Below are 17,656 nucleotides of genomic sequence, written 5' to 3'. Positions count from 1 at the left end.
GATTTCGGAGGGGGAGGGAAATAAAAATAAGTTAATATGTCGTATTGACATTTGATATTAATAACCGCAATTTTAAACTCAAAAATTGTGTTTTGATGACGTAATTTAAAATTTTACATTCGTATCCTAGGCAAAATTAAAGGGAAAAAAAAAAAAAAAGTTTATTTGGTTTTTGACAAATAATTTATATACATACATATATACATATATATATATATATATTTTTTTTTCTATTTGTTTAATTTATTTTTAGTTAAAATAATTGTTTTATTTGTGTCTATTTAATAATGGCGAATAAATTTGAGTTAAAAAAAGTCGAATCTACGGAATTCGACACGCCCGTCGTTTTTACGAGTCAAGATCAAAAATCCATGCCGTTTGGATTTCTAACGACTTACAGAGAAATGGCATGGAAAAATTATAAAAGAGCCGAATTTGAAGCATCAACCCGGAACTTTAATATAACCGTAGGAATGTATCCGGATGATCGGAGAGCTGTGATAGGAAGAGGGTTTTCGAGGAGCAAAAATACACTTTTCGAAGGAGCACTGAGAGACGCCGAATACGTTCTAGCTCAAAACGATTGCGATAAAGAGGCCATTTTTTTACAAGCTCTGTCCCGTTACGAATTGGGAGATTTCGAAGATGGCCTTCGCGCTTTCCATAACGGAATGAACAAAAGGGGAAAAAGACCAGAATTTCAAAACGGAAGATACCAAGCCGAAGGAACCATAGAAGATTGCATCGGAAGATACGCGGGTCCCGTTTTGACCGACATGAATGTCATCATTAGAAAAATGGATTTGAAAAATGAAAAAGATAGAAAATTAAAAGAAAGAGCGAGCAAATACGTTGACGATTTAGGAATCACCGCTCCTCCTCCCTGTTCTTATTTCGAATGGAATCGCTACGTACGATCGCAAAAGCAATTAAACAGCATGTTGGCGGAAACATATTTAGGAAAATTAAATAACGACAGAAAGTGGTTTCAACAAGCGTTGGAAAACCCAAACGTTATTTCAGTTAATAAAATGGGAACAACTAAAATATTAAAACTAGCAAAAAAAGCACTCGACGATTTAAATAGAAGAAAAGAAATATTGCAGTCGAGAAAACCTTATTACCATATTAAATTTAAAATTGAAAAATCGGAAAAAAAATTAAAGAAAAAAAAAGAAATGCAAAATTTTGATATGATAATAAGTAAAACACGAATTGTTGAAAAAATGCTCGGCAAACTTTTTAAAGAAAAAGAATATAAAAATACAAAAAATTGCATAGAACTCGCCGACAGGATAAAAAAAAATTTAGATAAAACTCCGAAAAAATGGCTGCCGAAAAAAAAAGAATATGCTAGCGCACTTTATTCTCTCATGAGCATTGTTTATTTAGATTTGAAAAAACTAAAACCGCATTTGAATCTCTCGGAAAATTATAAAAGGATTTTATACTGGTTCGGATTCGATGGAAAATATTTGGATTTAAAAATGGAGCCCCTGGTACAAGAAACGTGTTATCCCTTTGCAGATTATAAAAACTGGTTGGCCACTTACGAAAGTTATTTGGAATTTGCGAGTAGCGAAGTAGAAAGAGCTTGGATTCACCACGAAATCGGGAGGTGTTACGGAGAATTTCATAAATGGGAACACATGACTCTGAGAGGACGAAAGTGCTTTTTCGCCGCTAAAAATTGCAATCATTTACCGTGGATGATAAACGGTTTGTTCATGATGACCGTAGGAGAATCCAATTGTCATAACAAAGAAGAAGCACTCCAATCGCTCAAAGATTGTCTGGAATGCGCTTACAAATACAAGGACGAATCCATAATTGAATTTTTACTTTTGGCCACGCGAGTCCTCCGCGAAAAAGATTTTCAAGAAACTCTCTTGGATACCGAGTACATTATTAGAAAACGAGAAGAATTCATTGTAAATTTAATGCGCGATCCAGACATAATCGAAAGAGCAAAAGATTTATTCAACAGGATGATGCCTTTGCCGGCGAAAAGAAAAATGTCAATTTGCCCCGGAATAAAACCTAAAAATGGAAAAACTTGTAGCTTCGGTAGGAAATCCATTATACCCGGAGGATCCGGAGGACGATTAGGTTTACATCCCATAAATGAGTGCACATACGAAGAATTTATAGACGTCAAAAGTGACATGGCAAAATAGAAAAATAAATTTTATCGTATATTTTTATACTTAGATTTGTCACCAGTGACTTCGACGATACGTTCAGTCTAAAAAAAAATTCACCTCAACAATTCATTTACGATTTAAAATGATAATTATTTGTCAAATCCACGTTTTTGTACGGTAAAAAAAAAAAATTTCAAATATTATTCCTATTTACTTCAATAATTTTTTGTAAGCCATTAGAAAAGTATTATCCGCCATATTGGGTTATAGTGTAGTAATTAAATTTAAAAATAATTTTTGTAGCCAAGAAAAACACTGTAGGAAATGTTAAAATAGTTTAAATACTCACATTACAGGTATTGAAATCATTAATTTTTTCTGTTATTAGAGATGTTTGATTTGAATCTGAGGGAATGAGTGAAGAATGCTCTGTATTGTATTTTTCAAACCTGAAAAAAAAAAAAAAAAAAAAAAAAAAACAGTTTAATCAAACATAAAATTATGATATTATAGTAAAATTCCACCAAAAAAATTATTTTACTCACTTGAATTTTAATTATAAATTGTGAAATATTATTGTTTTACAATATGATTCGTAAAAAAAAAAAAAAAAAAATTAATTTAATAATAACAGTTAATTTAATAATATTCACATTGTCAATAATAAAATACATTTTACTTTAATTATTTATATATATATATATATATATATTTAAAATACAATGTAAATTCAAATTTTCTTTTTTACTCACATTTTTTTTCCTGGAGAAATATAATTTTCTAATGATGTAGGTGTGTTCACTGATGATGATTCTTCAACTTCTGTTTCTGCTGAATAAATAAAATAATAATAATTATTAATTTACCATTTAAACATTCGAGGCTTCAAAGCATTTTATTACAGATAGAAAATAAAAAAATTTTTTATAATTTGTTAGACTTTTAAACATTTTGTGATTTTTTTTTACTCGTCTTAACATTCATTGTAACTTATAATTAAATTTAATAAGGTTTACTTTCTTATTTGTTGTAAAAACAGATTGAAAATTTTTATTATGTTCATCATTTTGAAATAAATTTGATAGAAAAAATATTGAGAATGATGATAACTCTTAAAATCACAATTCAACACTGATATTTTACTTTTGTTCGAAAGTTACTAGTACTAGTTGTTCAACTAGTATTATGCAATAAAAAAGACCAATTTTAATTATAATGATAATAATACTAATCATTATTCATGATTTTAAAAGTTATTGAATCATATTATTTTTGAATAAAAAATTTTATAATTATAATTAATTTACCTGTGATTAAATCGCTGAAATGTTTCATTTTTTCCTTTTTAAACTTGTGCTTACGCATCCAATTATTTTTTAAAACGTTCATCGCTTTTTGGCGCTCGACGGTTTCGATTTGATTATAATAATAATAATAATAATTTTTATATATATTTTCAATCGACGGCTTTTTTGATTCAAATCGACTTTAGCTTCCTAAAATTTATAACAAAACAAAAAAATTAAGTAAATAAAACTTATTACTCAAGTTTTATTTATTTATTAACAAATAATTTCCTTTTTTTTTTAATAATTATAATTTTGTCCCAAATGCAAAAAAGAGAAAACAGTTTCGTTTGTAAACGAAAATGCTTTTTTTTTTAATAAAATAAATGTTTTAACAAAAAGAATTTTTCATTTTTCTATAAATCATACTGTAATACATAAATTAAAGAGTAAGAAATTTATAAAACGTTACCTGATTTTTTTTTTTTTTTACCTGCACTTGTGAGCAGCATTCCACAGTTCGTTACTGTAAAAATTTTAAATTTACCTATTTCCCGTACGACGATTTAAATACTCTATGAATTGTCCTTTCCTTCTAGAAGCATCTCATTTCCGTTTTTAAATCATTGTTTGAGTCAAATCAGCTGATGCACAATAATAAAGTTTTATTTGTTAATTATTTGGAATTTTTTGTGGTTGTAAATATTTATTTGTGTCTTGTAGTTGACGTAAATCAGTAAATAATATTTTCAAATTTTATTAAAAATACTCTGCGCAGTAATCTTCATCTGGTGGGTATTATTATTTTTGTCGAATTTTTCCGTGTTTATTTTTACGACGTAGATAAAGTATAGAATAACGCTTTCGAATCAATGTACTTCTTTGTCTTGATAAATATTTTGTGAAGCTCTCAGTCTATTCAGCAACCTAAAAAAAAAAAAATAAAATTTAAAATTGAATTGCACACATACTTACTTTTCGTAATTTATCAACAATATGGCTAATATCTGAATAATAAAATAAAAAACGTTATGGATTTAATGTCATTTTTTATTGTCGATAATAAGTGACTCATGATGAAATTTGTAATGTTTATTTAAAATGATTTTTTATGAAATTAAAAGGTAAAATCATGGACTTTTGATAAATATTATTTTTCTTTATGTTCTTTGTTGAATCACTAAAAATTCACTTATGATAAATTATATAAATCTAAACTTGATCATATTTACAATTTATTATTATTATTATTATTATTATTATTATTATTATTATGATTATTTCACGAAGACAATAAAATCCTTTTTATGCCTGCAGTATCCATCAAATACTCGTTAAGTTTTATTAGAAGGTTATTTGATTTGATTTTAAGCTTCTTCTATTGTTTATTTTTGTATTATCAGTTTATCATCATGAAAAACTTTTCAAATATTTTCAATTTGTTTGTTTAATTAAGATTTGCATAATGTTTTTAAAAAAAAATTACTTTTGTGAATTTTCTGAATATAATTTACTGAACAGGTAATTAATTAAATTCATTTTGTATATAATACATGAAGGTAATTTATAGGAAATTTAATTTTAAGAAATACTCAAATGAGGTTGTTTATATTTTTGCAGGGGGGTAAATATTTAACAAAAAAATGTCTGCTGAGACTCAGTACAGAAGTCCTAGTAGCAGTGGTGTCAATCCTGTTTTACCTCAACCAGTTACTGATCGCTCTATTATTGAAAGTGTGACTGGATTCATCAATGATGTGGTACCGACCACTGGAAGCAATGCTGAAAACAAAGATGTGATAACTTGGGCAAGGTTTGAGTATTGTGATGTGAATGATCCTGCTCTAATCTCTGAATCCAGTGATGATGGCTTAAACTCTCCTCCATTATTACTTATCTTAGGTTACGGAAGTGGAGTGCAAGTATGGTGCATAAAGAACAATGGAGAAGCTAGTGAAATTTTATCCTGGAGACGAGGAGTCGTTAGAACCCTTCGTATTTTACAAACGCCACAATCGGACATTCACGATGCTTTTTCACAGAAAAGACCAATTGTTGCTTTGTGCGATTCGACCGGGCAGGGACCTCATTTTTGCTCACTAAGTTTTATTTCTTTGAAAATCGGAGATCAAGTCAAAATAATCAAATATAAAAATCCCATAAGTGACGTTGTTTCCTCGCGTAGAGTCGTGGTCGTGACATTTCCAGAGAAATTGGCTATATTAGACGCCGGAACGCTTGAAGAAAAAAAAGCGATCATTACTTGTTACCCAACTACAGGGCCCAATCCGAATCCTATAGCATTAGGTTCAAGGTGGTTGGCGTATGCCGAAAGGAGAATACTCTCGACTCATTTGTCTTCGGGAGGAGCCGAAGTGTATTCCGGTCAATCGGTAACGGCCACGGTTCTTCATGCTGCCAAATCATTGGGCAAGGGCCTTAGAGATTTCGGAGACGCAGTTGCCAACAGTTTGGCGGGACAAAGGAATACTTATTTTACGCAAGTCGAAAATTCAGATTTGCATCCGGGAGTTATCACAATATTAGACACGCATTTAGTGAACAATTATTTAAGGGAAACAAATGAAAATGACAATGGAAGCGACGTAGTCGCTCATTTTATTGCACACAGTGAACCTATCGTGGCGATATCATTCGATCCTTCTGGCATGCTCCTCCTAACTGCTGATAAACGGGGTCATGATTTTCACGTTTTTCGAATATTTCCCCATCCTTGTGGGTCGCACAGCGCAGCAGTTCATCACCTTTATGTACTCCATAGGGGTGACACTACTTCAAAAGTTCAAGATATTGCCTGGTCGAGTGATTCCCGATGGGTGACCGTAAGTACCTTAAGAGGCACCACTCACATATTTGCCGTGACTGCATATGGCGGACCCATCGCCGTTCGCACACACGCGACTCCTCACGTCGTGAACAGACAATCTCGATTTCATCGCAGCGCCGGACTAATGCCCGATGGTCGAAACAGTCCGGAAACAACAATATGGGCTCCATGCGTGGCTTTCACTAATCCCAGACTGCCTCCTTTTCCTCATCCGACGAATCTTCTCGCTTTGGCGCACATAAAACACTCTCCGTTACTTAGTTCGTCAAACTTTCAATCTCAAAGAATAGAAAATGCTAGTAAATTAAACACGAGGCAATCACATTCGGAAGAAGCATGTGTCATACCGTTAAAAGTTGCCGCTTGTTTCGCTCCTCTTCGCGGTTGGATTCCCGTCACAGGAAAAGTTGTTCAAAAGTATAATAAAAAACCAGTTGATTCACTTTTTGTTATGTCTTGCAGTGGAAATTTAATTGAGTATCATTTGAGACCTCGGCCTACCGCCGGAATTCCTAAAGAAAAAATTTGTGATGAAACTCCCATAGAGTTAGAAGTTGAAGCCAAAGCTCAGTGGAATTTATCGAAACCCCCGAGCACGTCGGAACTTCAGCTTCCACTTCCTCCTAATAATCCGCTCATGTTACATTACGAACCATCCAACTTGCTAGATAACGATAGTTTAAACGAAGATGACGAGCATTGGCTCTCTCAAGTAGAAATAATTACTCACACGGGTCCGCATCGTAGATTATGGATGGGACCGCAATTCGTTTTTAAAACTTTTACTTCCGTCAGTGGGATATCCAATGATTTTGACGCTGTCGAAGTAGGATCGGGTACATGTACGAAACCTACTCGGTCGAATTCAATAAATATACCATTAGGCACTTCTTCTCGTCCCATAGTGCCGGTTTTAATAGAATCAACTTCGAGCAGCAGCTTGGAACAATCTCCTCGAATGTATCCTAGTTATAGCGAAGAATCGGACAGCTCTCTAGGACCGGATTCTCAAGTTGCTGAAAATCTTGCCGACGCAATGTTAGAAAATCCAACTTCGGTTGCAGTCGATCAAGGCAAAGTTAACATTGACTTTATTAGTTTATAAATAATAAAGACAATTGCGGTGTACATAAATTGTTCATTGAATCCTCTTATATATAGTACGCGATTTTTTTTTTTTTTTTTTTAATTTTTAACAGCGAACACAAAAAAAATTATAACTTTTATATATATATATATCGTTAACATTAATGTAAAAACCAAAAAAAAAAAAAAATTTCTACTCATACTTATTTGCCTAATGAAAGCATATTTTTTTTTTTTTTTTACAATTAATTTAGTTATTAAAAAAAAAAAAAACAAATAATGATCGTGTTCACATATAAAGTTGTATGCGTGTGTATATCAACTTAAAATAAATATAAATATTAAAAAAAGAATTATTATTGATTTGTTATATTATAAAATTGCTCAAACCGTAACTAACATTTTTCAATAATAATAATGATCGACGATTTTTTTAAATTGAACAAAAATAATTTATTTCGTAGAAAAGAAAAGTCATGAAATAATTGTATATTTATAAAATAAATATACATACTTAAATATCTGGTGAAAGATTTAATCCCAGTATTTAATTAGTCCATCCCAACCGGCAGTTACAACTTTGCTCGGCTCGTGAGGGTGCCAAAGACTACTTATGCATACCCCATTGTGAGCTTTCCATTTTTTGAAAAGCTTTGTTGTTTTCCAATCCCATACATAGCACTTTCCATCAGCATCGCCAGACGTAAGGTAACTTAAAAAAAAAAAAAAATTAACAACCTGGAGATAAATTTCCTCTTTAATTATTATGTTAAAATATATTAATAATTATACCTCATGTCTGGGGAAAAATCCAAAGAACAGGCATATCCAGCAACCATGTGACCGGAAAAAGTTTTTTTCCTATTCATTTTAAATCTATTGATGGCAGAAAATATAACGATTTTATTATCCATACTTTGACAAGCTAACCATTTTTGATTTGGAGAGAGAGTGACTGCAGGCATGGAATGCATAGTAGGATCAGCAATGTATTTCATATCAACTGGAATATCCCATTCCCAAACTCTTAAACTTTTATCGTCGGATGTTGTCACAAATCTCCGATTGTCATCCACAAATGTGATTGAATTAACTGCTCCTAAATGTCTATCGTATTCTTGAACCACTTCTCCCGAACGTGTATCCCACTGAAAATTTATTTTTGTATATGTTTGATCCTCACAAATGGAAAAAAAAAAAGAATTTAAAAAAAAAAAAAAAAAGTACTCACGCAAACAATTTTTTTGTCAGATGTCCCGGCTACAAACAAATGTTGTTTATCATCGTCGGGATTAAATTTACAACAATAAGGTATTTTTTTACTGGTGAACCTAGATATACATTCCCCTGTTTCGGTATCCCAAAGTTTTATGAAACGATCATAAGCTAAAAAAAAAAAAAAAAGATTTTTTTTTAAAGAAATTTTTAATTTAATTAGAGATATTTTTGATGATAAATAACAATAATGGCGATATTTACGAGTCTTAATGAAAAGTATTAAAATCACAAAATTTTCTAAATTAAAAATCTTTTGAAAAACAATCAATCATGATTATAGTTTAAATTTAATCCGCTCAAACCATACAATAAACTTTATAATAAAATTATTATGTTTTATAAAACTTACCGGCGGATAGAAATTGATTTCCGTTATTATTAAAACTCACATCTCTAACAGCCTGGCTATGACCGTAATAAGTTCGAATACATCTTCGTTCTTTGTAAACTTCCCAAATCTATTTTCAAAAAAAATAAATAATTTAAATTTATAGTGAAAAAAATTAAATATATATTATTAAAAAATACCTTGACTCTGCAATCCATTCCTGCAGATAGTAGCAAATGTGCAGATTTAGGAAACCATTTGATTGTAGCAACACCTTTTGTATGACCTTGCCATGTGTGAATGTGAGCTTTAGGTAAGAAACATTTTTCAGGAGGAGAATCTGATTTTAAATTTACTCCAACATCTTGAGGTATGTGTAGAAAATTTCTTCCCATGTAATCAATACTATCCTTAACTAAAAAAAAAAAAAAAATTAAAATCAAAAATGTATCATAACGAAATTAGGCACTTAAAGAAAAAAATTATTTTTCATCATTTATTATATGTCAATGTGATTTCCTTTTTTTTTTTTTTTAAATAAGTTTAAGTAATAGCAATTAAGGGAAAAAATTATGAATATACATATATATATATATATATATATATATATGTTAAATAAGTTAAAAATTTGTTGGTAAATTTCATGAAATAATACAATGTGAATAATCAATAATTATCAAGTCCATTTCATACCACAAAAAAAAAAAAATATTTTCTTGTTACGAGTTTTTTCTTTAAAAATAAAAATTCATTAAGGGTAAAGCTAACAAAAAAAAAAAAATTATTTGGTTTTTATTTATTATTGTAATTTTGTAATGATCATTTTAAAATCACTTATACCAATACTTTTGTTAACATTCTATGTAAAATTTTATGGTAATTATTTAAAAAAAGATAAGCAGTATTGATATTTACCAAATATAAATTATCAGTTTCATTTTTTTACTTTTTTCCCCCATAATATAAATTTAAATACCACAAAAACAAGAAATTTTAAATTAAAGTAAAAATCTTTCAAAACAAATAATGTTTTCCAGCTAAAATATGCATAACTAGTAATACATAAAAACTTACTGTGTAAAACTGTTTTTTCTTCTATAGGTTTCTCATCAACAAATTTCCCTCTTTTATGTCTCTTGGCTAATATTTCTCCTAGTGCTTGAGCTTCTTCCTGAAATAAAAAAAAATCAAGCATTTTTACTCAGTCATAAAAATAATCGAGAGATTAATTATTAAATTGTTGACACTCACTTCAGTAGGTTTAATACTTTTTTTTTCATTCACATAACTTCCCCAAGGTCCCAAAAAACCATCTATATCTTCTGGATTGTCATTTTTAAATCTTTTTCTTTTTTCATAAGATTTTTCTTTTTTGGATTCAAAAACAGTTTTGTTGAGATCACATCCATATGAATTTTCACTTAAAATAACATTATCGTCTTGTTGAGAACTTGATATTGATGGATCAATTGCAAAACCATAACTATGAAATGTTCTTCTTTGATTTTCAAATTGAAATTCGTTAAGGTGAGCTTTTTCCACATAACCAGATAAAATATTTTTATGAGCTTTTTGCTGCTGTGTTTTAAAAGGGTTTTCTGGTCCTACATCCGGTGCAAACAACTCTTCATATTTAGGATTGTATAACACTTCCTTGGAAAATTTTGAAATAGGCATCAACTTTTCAGTAGTATTCTAAAAAAAAAAAAAAAAGAATAAAATATTATACATCATCCTTGAAGTTGATACAGTAATAAAATTATTTAAAATTAAACAGATTTTTCAAGAGCATCAAAACAATAGTTTCTTTTTTTTTTTTCTTAAAGTAATGAGAATTTATTTTCTCAAAATGATTATTACTAATCACGTGATGAATTCAAGTAAAATAATTTTATAGCGCCAAAAATTATTAAAAAAAAAAAAAAACTCACCGACGAAACGGCTGGAGGTGCAGGACATAAATTTTTTGTAAGGAAGGCGATTGAATTTTCAGGACTAATCGGTTTGAAATGTGCTACAGAATCCGAATCATTGCTTTCGTCACTACTATTATATTGCTGAAGATGTAACATTGTAGAATAATAATATAATTGCGTTTCGTTTATTCTAAATTATCATTTTCACATTATATAACGAAATTGTTTTTACTAACAGCATTTTCTTCTGCCCCGATATTTTCGTGCGTATAAAAATAACTCTATGTTAAGTTCCGTATTTTAACAAAACTGCGACAATTTTTTTTTTCTTTTTCTAAACCACTTGTCGCTAAATGAAAATGTTACTCATCTGATATTTATCACATCTGATATTTAATTCGTTCCGTTATACATTTCAATAATTATAATAAAATAAACGACATTTTGAATGAGTTAAACTTCAATGCTATTTTAATATTGAAAACAGTAAGAGTAAAAGTATTACCTTTCGATAGAAATATTTGTTTTCCAAATTTTTAACTTAACATTGATTATTATATTCTTTTAAAAATTTATTCTGTAAATTTACATATGATAAATTTGTTTTAGAGAGTTTTAAAAAATCTACCATCCCATTCTTAAAAAATTTTGTTTCCATCATAAGAGATTAAGGACAACTTTCAAATAATTAGAGTGTAATATTCATTATGTGCATCATAAAAGAAGAACAGAGAAGAGATGACAATCAAAAAAAATTTTTTTTTTTTGCGGACTTGATTTATTAAAATTTTTATTCTAAATTTTATACGAGGCAAATAATGATGGCTTTAAAATTAAAAAATTTACCCCGCACGAGATATTTAAACCGTATTATCATTATGGTAAGCTTAAGATTTTTTGATTATCTTCTAATAATTTCTTTTTAAAAACGTAATCTCTTCTCCTATTATACTGTTTATTACACTTTTATGATATTTAAAATATAAAAAAATTATTTTTTCTTAATCTAATTAATATTTATTGTTAATCGTTAAAGATCAAAATATATATAAATTATATTTTTTTAAAACGTGAAATTTAAAAAATTTATGTTTTTACAACTTGAGTAATACAATTACGTCATTCAAAAAATTATTATTAATTGAAATTAAATACATTTTTTTTTTTTTAATTTCATTATATAAAATTAAACTCAATTAAAAATGATTCTGAAAATAATAACAAAGAGTCGGTAATAAAAAAACTATTACTTTAATTAAAAAAAAAATAATTTTTTTTTAAATTAAATTATTTATTATATTATTATTATTATTATTATCCTTTGTTTTTTTTGTTTTTAATTTTGTATCTCTAAAGTCATTAATAAATTGAATCCTAAAATAATTTAAGGTAAATTTAAGAAGTGAATCATTTATTGATTCGGTGGCATCTTTTGTTAATAAGTTATTTAATGCCTGTTGACAGGGTAAAAAAAAATAAATAAATAAATATTAAACATATTTACAATCATTTTCACGTTGTAAATAACATGTGACATTATTAAACGTATTGACACGAATTTACAATTTTTTTTTATAACCAATGATATTTAAATAAATAAACACTCTTTTAGTACAACACTAGAAAATAAATATTTATTGTAAAGTTTTTTTTTTTTTTTTTTTGAATTATCCTAAAGCTAAAATTTCAAATATAATTCGTAATAAATAATAATAAAAATTAATTTTAGACAAAAAAAAAATTATTTAATTTATTAGAAAGGATAAATTTACCACAACCTGGATACAGAAACGAATCAGTTCGTAATAATTTAAAAAAAAATAAAAGATGATTGTTTCACACGTAAAAACGTACGGGGAGAAATTTATTGAAAAACAGGAAATAACAAAATAATAATAATAATAAATTGCAATTTAATATCGAAGAAAAAAAAGATTTTTTTTTTTTTCAAATCGAAAAATTTTATAAAAATTAAAAAAAAAAAAAAGTTATAGGAAATCATCATATTTATCTTCATGTTTTAAAATCGTACTAATTTTAATAATTATTTATTTTTTGAAGCTGTATATTATTATTATTATTATTTGTTAATATACATTGCATTGATTGATTTATTGATCGAAGTTTGTTTGTACTCACGCATATTAAAAAAAAAAAAGGGGGGGGGGAAATTTTTATAGTTTTTTAGTTAAGAAACATTTTTCATCTGTTAATGTTACCTTTCTCATTAAATTACAAAATAATATTAATAATAATAATAATAATAAAATAAAAGTATAAATGAGTTTTATGTTTTACCCGAGAGGGATTTTAATAAAACGAGAAGAATTTAAGGGGGGAAAAAAAATTGAAATAAATAATTTTGCTTTTGTGTCAAATGAATAATAAATTTTGCAAAAAAAAAAAAGTGATAATTATAAATTTACATTTTATTTTAATTATTCAATTGTATTTATTTATTTTTTTTTTGATTTTCTCATGACTCGTAACCTCAATAAATACATAATATGTACATACATCAATTTATTTTTATTTACCAAAATAATTTTAATGAGTTTAAAATTCATAATTACAAAAAAAAAACAAAATCGAAAATAAGAAGAAGAATAAGAAAAAAAAATTTTTTTTTTTTTATAATGCCTCTGGGTTAATATCTCATCTCACTTTCTAACAAAAATACCATCTTGAATTTTTGCGATTAAGAAACAAAAAATCAACTTTTCCTTTGTTTATTTAGAAAAAAAAAAAACACGTGAAAGCTGTAATTAAATCACGATCTCTAAATATTTTTTTAAAATTATTTATTATAAAAATTATTATTAATAATGAATCAATAATAAATATATTAAAATTAAGATAATATTTTTTCTAAAAAAAAACGGTTTTGTTACGGAACAAACAAATGATTTGAAAGTCTCCATGATAATGATGATGATGGCGGTGGTGGTGGGATGGTGGTGGCTATGTTAGAGCCAACGAATTCACATAACAGCCACCTTGGCATCGTAACTAGTATCTACCAAGCCTAAGTTTAGTTATGCGTGTGAAACTGGCAGTGAGTCTTTATTATTATTATTAATCAAAGTTTATATTTTCTGTGTGTGTGTGTGTTCGATATATAGCTATGCAGCCACCTTGGCTTGTTTTTTATTGTTTTTTAATATGTAAGTCAATTCAACATGTTTTATTTAAATAATAATAATAATAATAAATACGAGAATCCGATAATGATAATTATTTTTTGAATAAAATTTTTCATTAAATATGACACAAAAAATAATTTTTCAGAAAATGATTAAAAAATAAGATGTAAGATAAGATGAATTTATAGTGAAAACCTGTTTTATATTTCCTTATTAATTGGCCCTTTTTTTCATTTTTTTTTAATTTCTTGCCGAAATTATTTATTTTTTTTACGAAATTTATTAAAAGATGTAACATAGAATACACTCACGCACACATACACAATCAAAAGTTTAATAAATAAAAAAAAAATTTTAAATAAATTATATAAAATATTATTAAATGATACATTTTGAATTTAAAAAAAAAAAGTTAAAAAGATACAAAAACAAAAGAAATTTTTTTTTTTCATTGGAAACACAAAGAAAATTAAATGTGAGTGACTTTATATTGTGCAATTCTTAAATTAATTTCAATTAATTAAATAATTTTATATAAATTAAAAGTGTAAAATTTCAAATTTTCTCACGAAAAATACGTTAATATATATATGTGTGTGTGTGTGTGTGTGTATATATATAAATAAAATATAATATTATATAAATATTATTATTGTTTGTAAATAAATAAATAACATTTAATTGATTTTTTTTTGATATTCAAAGGACAAATTTTAAGTCTTTATTATAGTTTTTTTACCATAACAAAGACCTTGAAATAAGAAAGTTTTTGCTTCGTATAATTGGCTCACAAAATATTTCTTGATTTTTTTTTTTTTTTTTTTTTACCCTATTAAAACTTAACATTCAAAAAAAATAAATAAATAAATAAATAAAAGGTTAAGCGGTGAAAAAAAAAAAAAAAAAAAAAAAATTATTTTCAATAACAACTGCTATGTCATTTTATTTACTTTTACTCTTTAAAAAAAAAAAAAAATTTTTTCTTTTTTTTCTTTTTTTGTTATTCGTGCTATTCTTAAATACGCCCAATACTTATTGTGTAATAATATAAATGGTAAAATAAAATTTTAAAATTGCTTCCTTAAAAAAAAAAAAAAAAAAGTTAAAAACTTTCTCTTTACAAAAAAACGTAAAAAAAAAAAAAATTTTTTTTTTTAGATTGTTTTAAGCTTCGTAAATTTACAAATTTTCTTAAAAATTTTCAAGGGTAAAAAAAAATCGTTTAGGATTTTTTTTTTCTTCTCAAAATTAAAAACTATAAAAAAAATTTATTATTATTTTTGTTTTTTTTAAAAATATTTTTCATCGAAGGCTTTCAATAAAAATTATATAACAAATTAATTTTCTCTCGATTAAAACTGATTTTAATGAAAGTTGAAAAATTAATAATAATAATTTTTTTTTTTTGATTTTTAAATAAATGAAAAAGGATTTGTTGTGATTTCACACGGCTTGGGGACAGAAAATCAAGGTTAAAATTTAAATCAACTTAAAAAAAAAAAAAAACCGTTATAAATAGGAACACTAGCAAAAAAAAAAACCGTCTCACGGACGCCAATCGCGTAATTATTTAATAACAAAAACTTTTTTTATATATTTTTGAGGAAAAAAAATTAATTTGCTCTTTGTTTTAACAAAATTGACACGCCCACATTTATTTCGGATTTTTTAAATTTGTTTAAAATTATAATAAAAACGCGATTACAAGTCGAGATGCTGGAAAAAAAAATTTTAATTAGTAAAGTATTATCATTATTATTTTCACTTTTAAACAAGCTTCCGTGTATTTGTCGAAGTTGTTATTATTATTATTATGTCAAGAGATTTAAATGAGGAAAACATAAAAGAAATCGGAAAATTTTATAAATAACAAAACCACAAAAGATACACTCGAGCATTTACATAAAAAATTAATTATTATTATTATTTTGTTTTTATACCTGAACTCATTTTTTCGCTTAATCATTTATCGGACAAAAAAAAAATTATCTATTAATGTTTTTTTGTTTTCAGTGCCGTTAACTATTGAAAATGCGTCCTTAGATCATATTCAAACACCTACAATAGTTAAAAAAAATAATTTAAATAAAAAAAATATTAGTGCGGATTATCTAGAACAAAATGACGGCTCCATACCTAAAATAAAATCATCAGAGTAAGAATTTATTTGTTACATTCTAACACATTTGTCTATACATACATTTTGTAACAGAATAATAATAATAAAAATATTGTTAATATTGTTTTTTTTTCAGACTTTTAAAAATTCAATATAAAAAATCAAGAGAAAATCAAAAGATAAAAAATTATAAAGTAATAACTAAAAATATTTCTCCCAATACGAAATTTTTTAACAAAGATCAGGTAAAAAATATTTTCTTATCTTATAATGAATATTCATAAAAAAAATTTATTTATTGAAAATTTATTTTTATATAAAAGGCATCATCAAATTTCTCAGATGTCGACAGCAGCCGAAGCCTTTTTAAATCGAAAATAGTAAAACGTTCCACTCATGAATCCCCATCGCAAATAAGAATTTTTTCACCTGACAAAAACAACAATTTATACGTATCTCATTTGATAGAACCAACCGAATCATCATCATCATCATCTTTGAAAATTCAAGAAAATAAAAATTATATTTTAATCACACCCGCACCGATACCAGGTCAAATATTTGATAACAATAAAAAAACCTTATACAATCCCGTTCCCCCTCGAGAATATTTACAAGAGCCAAACATTTACACAACTCTTTATAAAGGAAATAATTTTCCAATAACTAAATCCATTTTTGTAAGTAAATACCCCGTGGCAAAATATTATGATGATGATGATGATGAAAAACAAATAACAAAACCTGACACATTAAAAATAACTCAGGATTATTCTTACGATGACCGTCACGTAAAAACTTTAAATTTGATACCCGTTAAACAAGTTTTTTTTAAAAATGGAGCAGAGAATGTGAATAACGAAAAAGCTGCACAAACACAAAATGAAAATTTTTACATTCATCATCATGGTAGTAGTGGTAGTACTGATGAGGGAGGACCTCGTCTTCGGGTACCACAGAAAAACGAAATAAAATTTATTGTTAATGTTACACCGAATTCAAAAACTATCACCTCGTTCGAATCCACAACAACAAAAACTGACACAAATTACGATGATGATGATGATGATGACGACGTAGAAATAGATGGACTAGGAGTTCATAAAGCTGAAAATTATTTGTCTATACTTAAAGAAACAGATAATTTGCCAAAAATAGTCACGCCCGAAAACATTGACAGTGGAATAAAAACTTTAACTCTCATACTTGAGCGACTGCAAAAGGAAAAACAGGCACAATCGATCGCATCACAGAGAACTGTAAGTAAATTCATTTTTATTATTTAAAAAATAATAAAAATTTTTACTTTGAGATTTTTTATTCATAGATTTCTTCTTTGAAACAACCATCAATAAGTTCTGCACAAGAAATAAATAAAAAAAATCGTAAACTTTCAATTTTACCTCAAAAATCAGAAACAACAAGTACGCCCGGAAGACCAGGTATCGATTATCCAACCTATTCGTCCATACCTCGAACAAAATTTGATGCTCAACTCAAAGATACAA

General features: G+C 27.0%; 4 protein-coding genes across 4 annotated transcripts in view; 3 read left to right on the top strand and 1 right to left on the bottom strand.

The window, feature by feature from the left end:
- Positions 1-287: 287 nt before the first annotated feature.
- Phum_PHUM376150 (uncharacterized protein) lies at positions 288-2,249 on the top strand (the record flags this gene model as incomplete). Its single annotated transcript, XM_002428281.1, has 2 exons — positions 288-2,160; positions 2,212-2,249. The coding sequence occupies 2 exons, from the start codon at positions 288-290 to the stop codon at positions 2,247-2,249; spliced, it is 1,911 nt and encodes a 636-aa protein (XP_002428326.1).
- A 2,824-nt stretch (positions 2,250-5,073) lies between these two features.
- Positions 5,074-7,383, top strand: Phum_PHUM376140 (breast carcinoma AMPlified sequence, putative; the record flags this gene model as incomplete). Its single annotated transcript, XM_002428280.1, has 2 exons — positions 5,074-7,114; positions 7,163-7,383. 2 exons carry the CDS (start codon positions 5,074-5,076, stop codon positions 7,381-7,383), a joined length of 2,262 nt encoding a protein of 753 aa, XP_002428325.1.
- Positions 7,384-7,898: 515 nt separating this feature from the next.
- Positions 7,899-11,042, bottom strand: Phum_PHUM376130 (pre-mRNA-splicing factor PRP17, putative; the record flags this gene model as incomplete). The annotated part of the gene is made up of 8 exons (XM_002428279.1): positions 7,899-8,076; positions 8,157-8,512; positions 8,596-8,750; positions 8,992-9,100; positions 9,177-9,385; positions 10,045-10,141; positions 10,222-10,665; positions 10,902-11,042. The coding sequence occupies 8 exons, from the start codon at positions 11,040-11,042 to the stop codon at positions 7,899-7,901; spliced, it is 1,689 nt and encodes a 562-aa protein (XP_002428324.1).
- A 6,090-nt stretch (positions 11,043-17,132) lies between these two features.
- The window catches only part of Phum_PHUM376120 (uncharacterized protein), a gene marked incomplete at both ends in the record, with an annotated part of 1,035 nt that continues 511 nt past the window's right edge, over positions 17,133-17,656 (top strand). The window contains 2 exons of the mRNA XM_002428278.1: positions 17,133-17,163; positions 17,283-17,407. Coding sequence (XP_002428323.1) covers positions 17,133-17,163; positions 17,283-17,407 — 156 coding nt within the window. The remainder of the gene's footprint in view (positions 17,164-17,282; positions 17,408-17,656) is intronic.

Source organism: Pediculus humanus, genomic scaffold (genome assembly GCF_000006295.1).
Source record: "Pediculus humanus corporis 1103172107841 genomic scaffold, whole genome shotgun sequence".
NCBI classification, from domain to species: Eukaryota; Metazoa; Arthropoda; class Insecta; order Psocodea; family Pediculidae; genus Pediculus; species Pediculus humanus.
The sequence above is the reverse complement of the archived record's forward strand: the minus strand, read 5'-3'. Positions and strand labels throughout refer to the sequence as shown.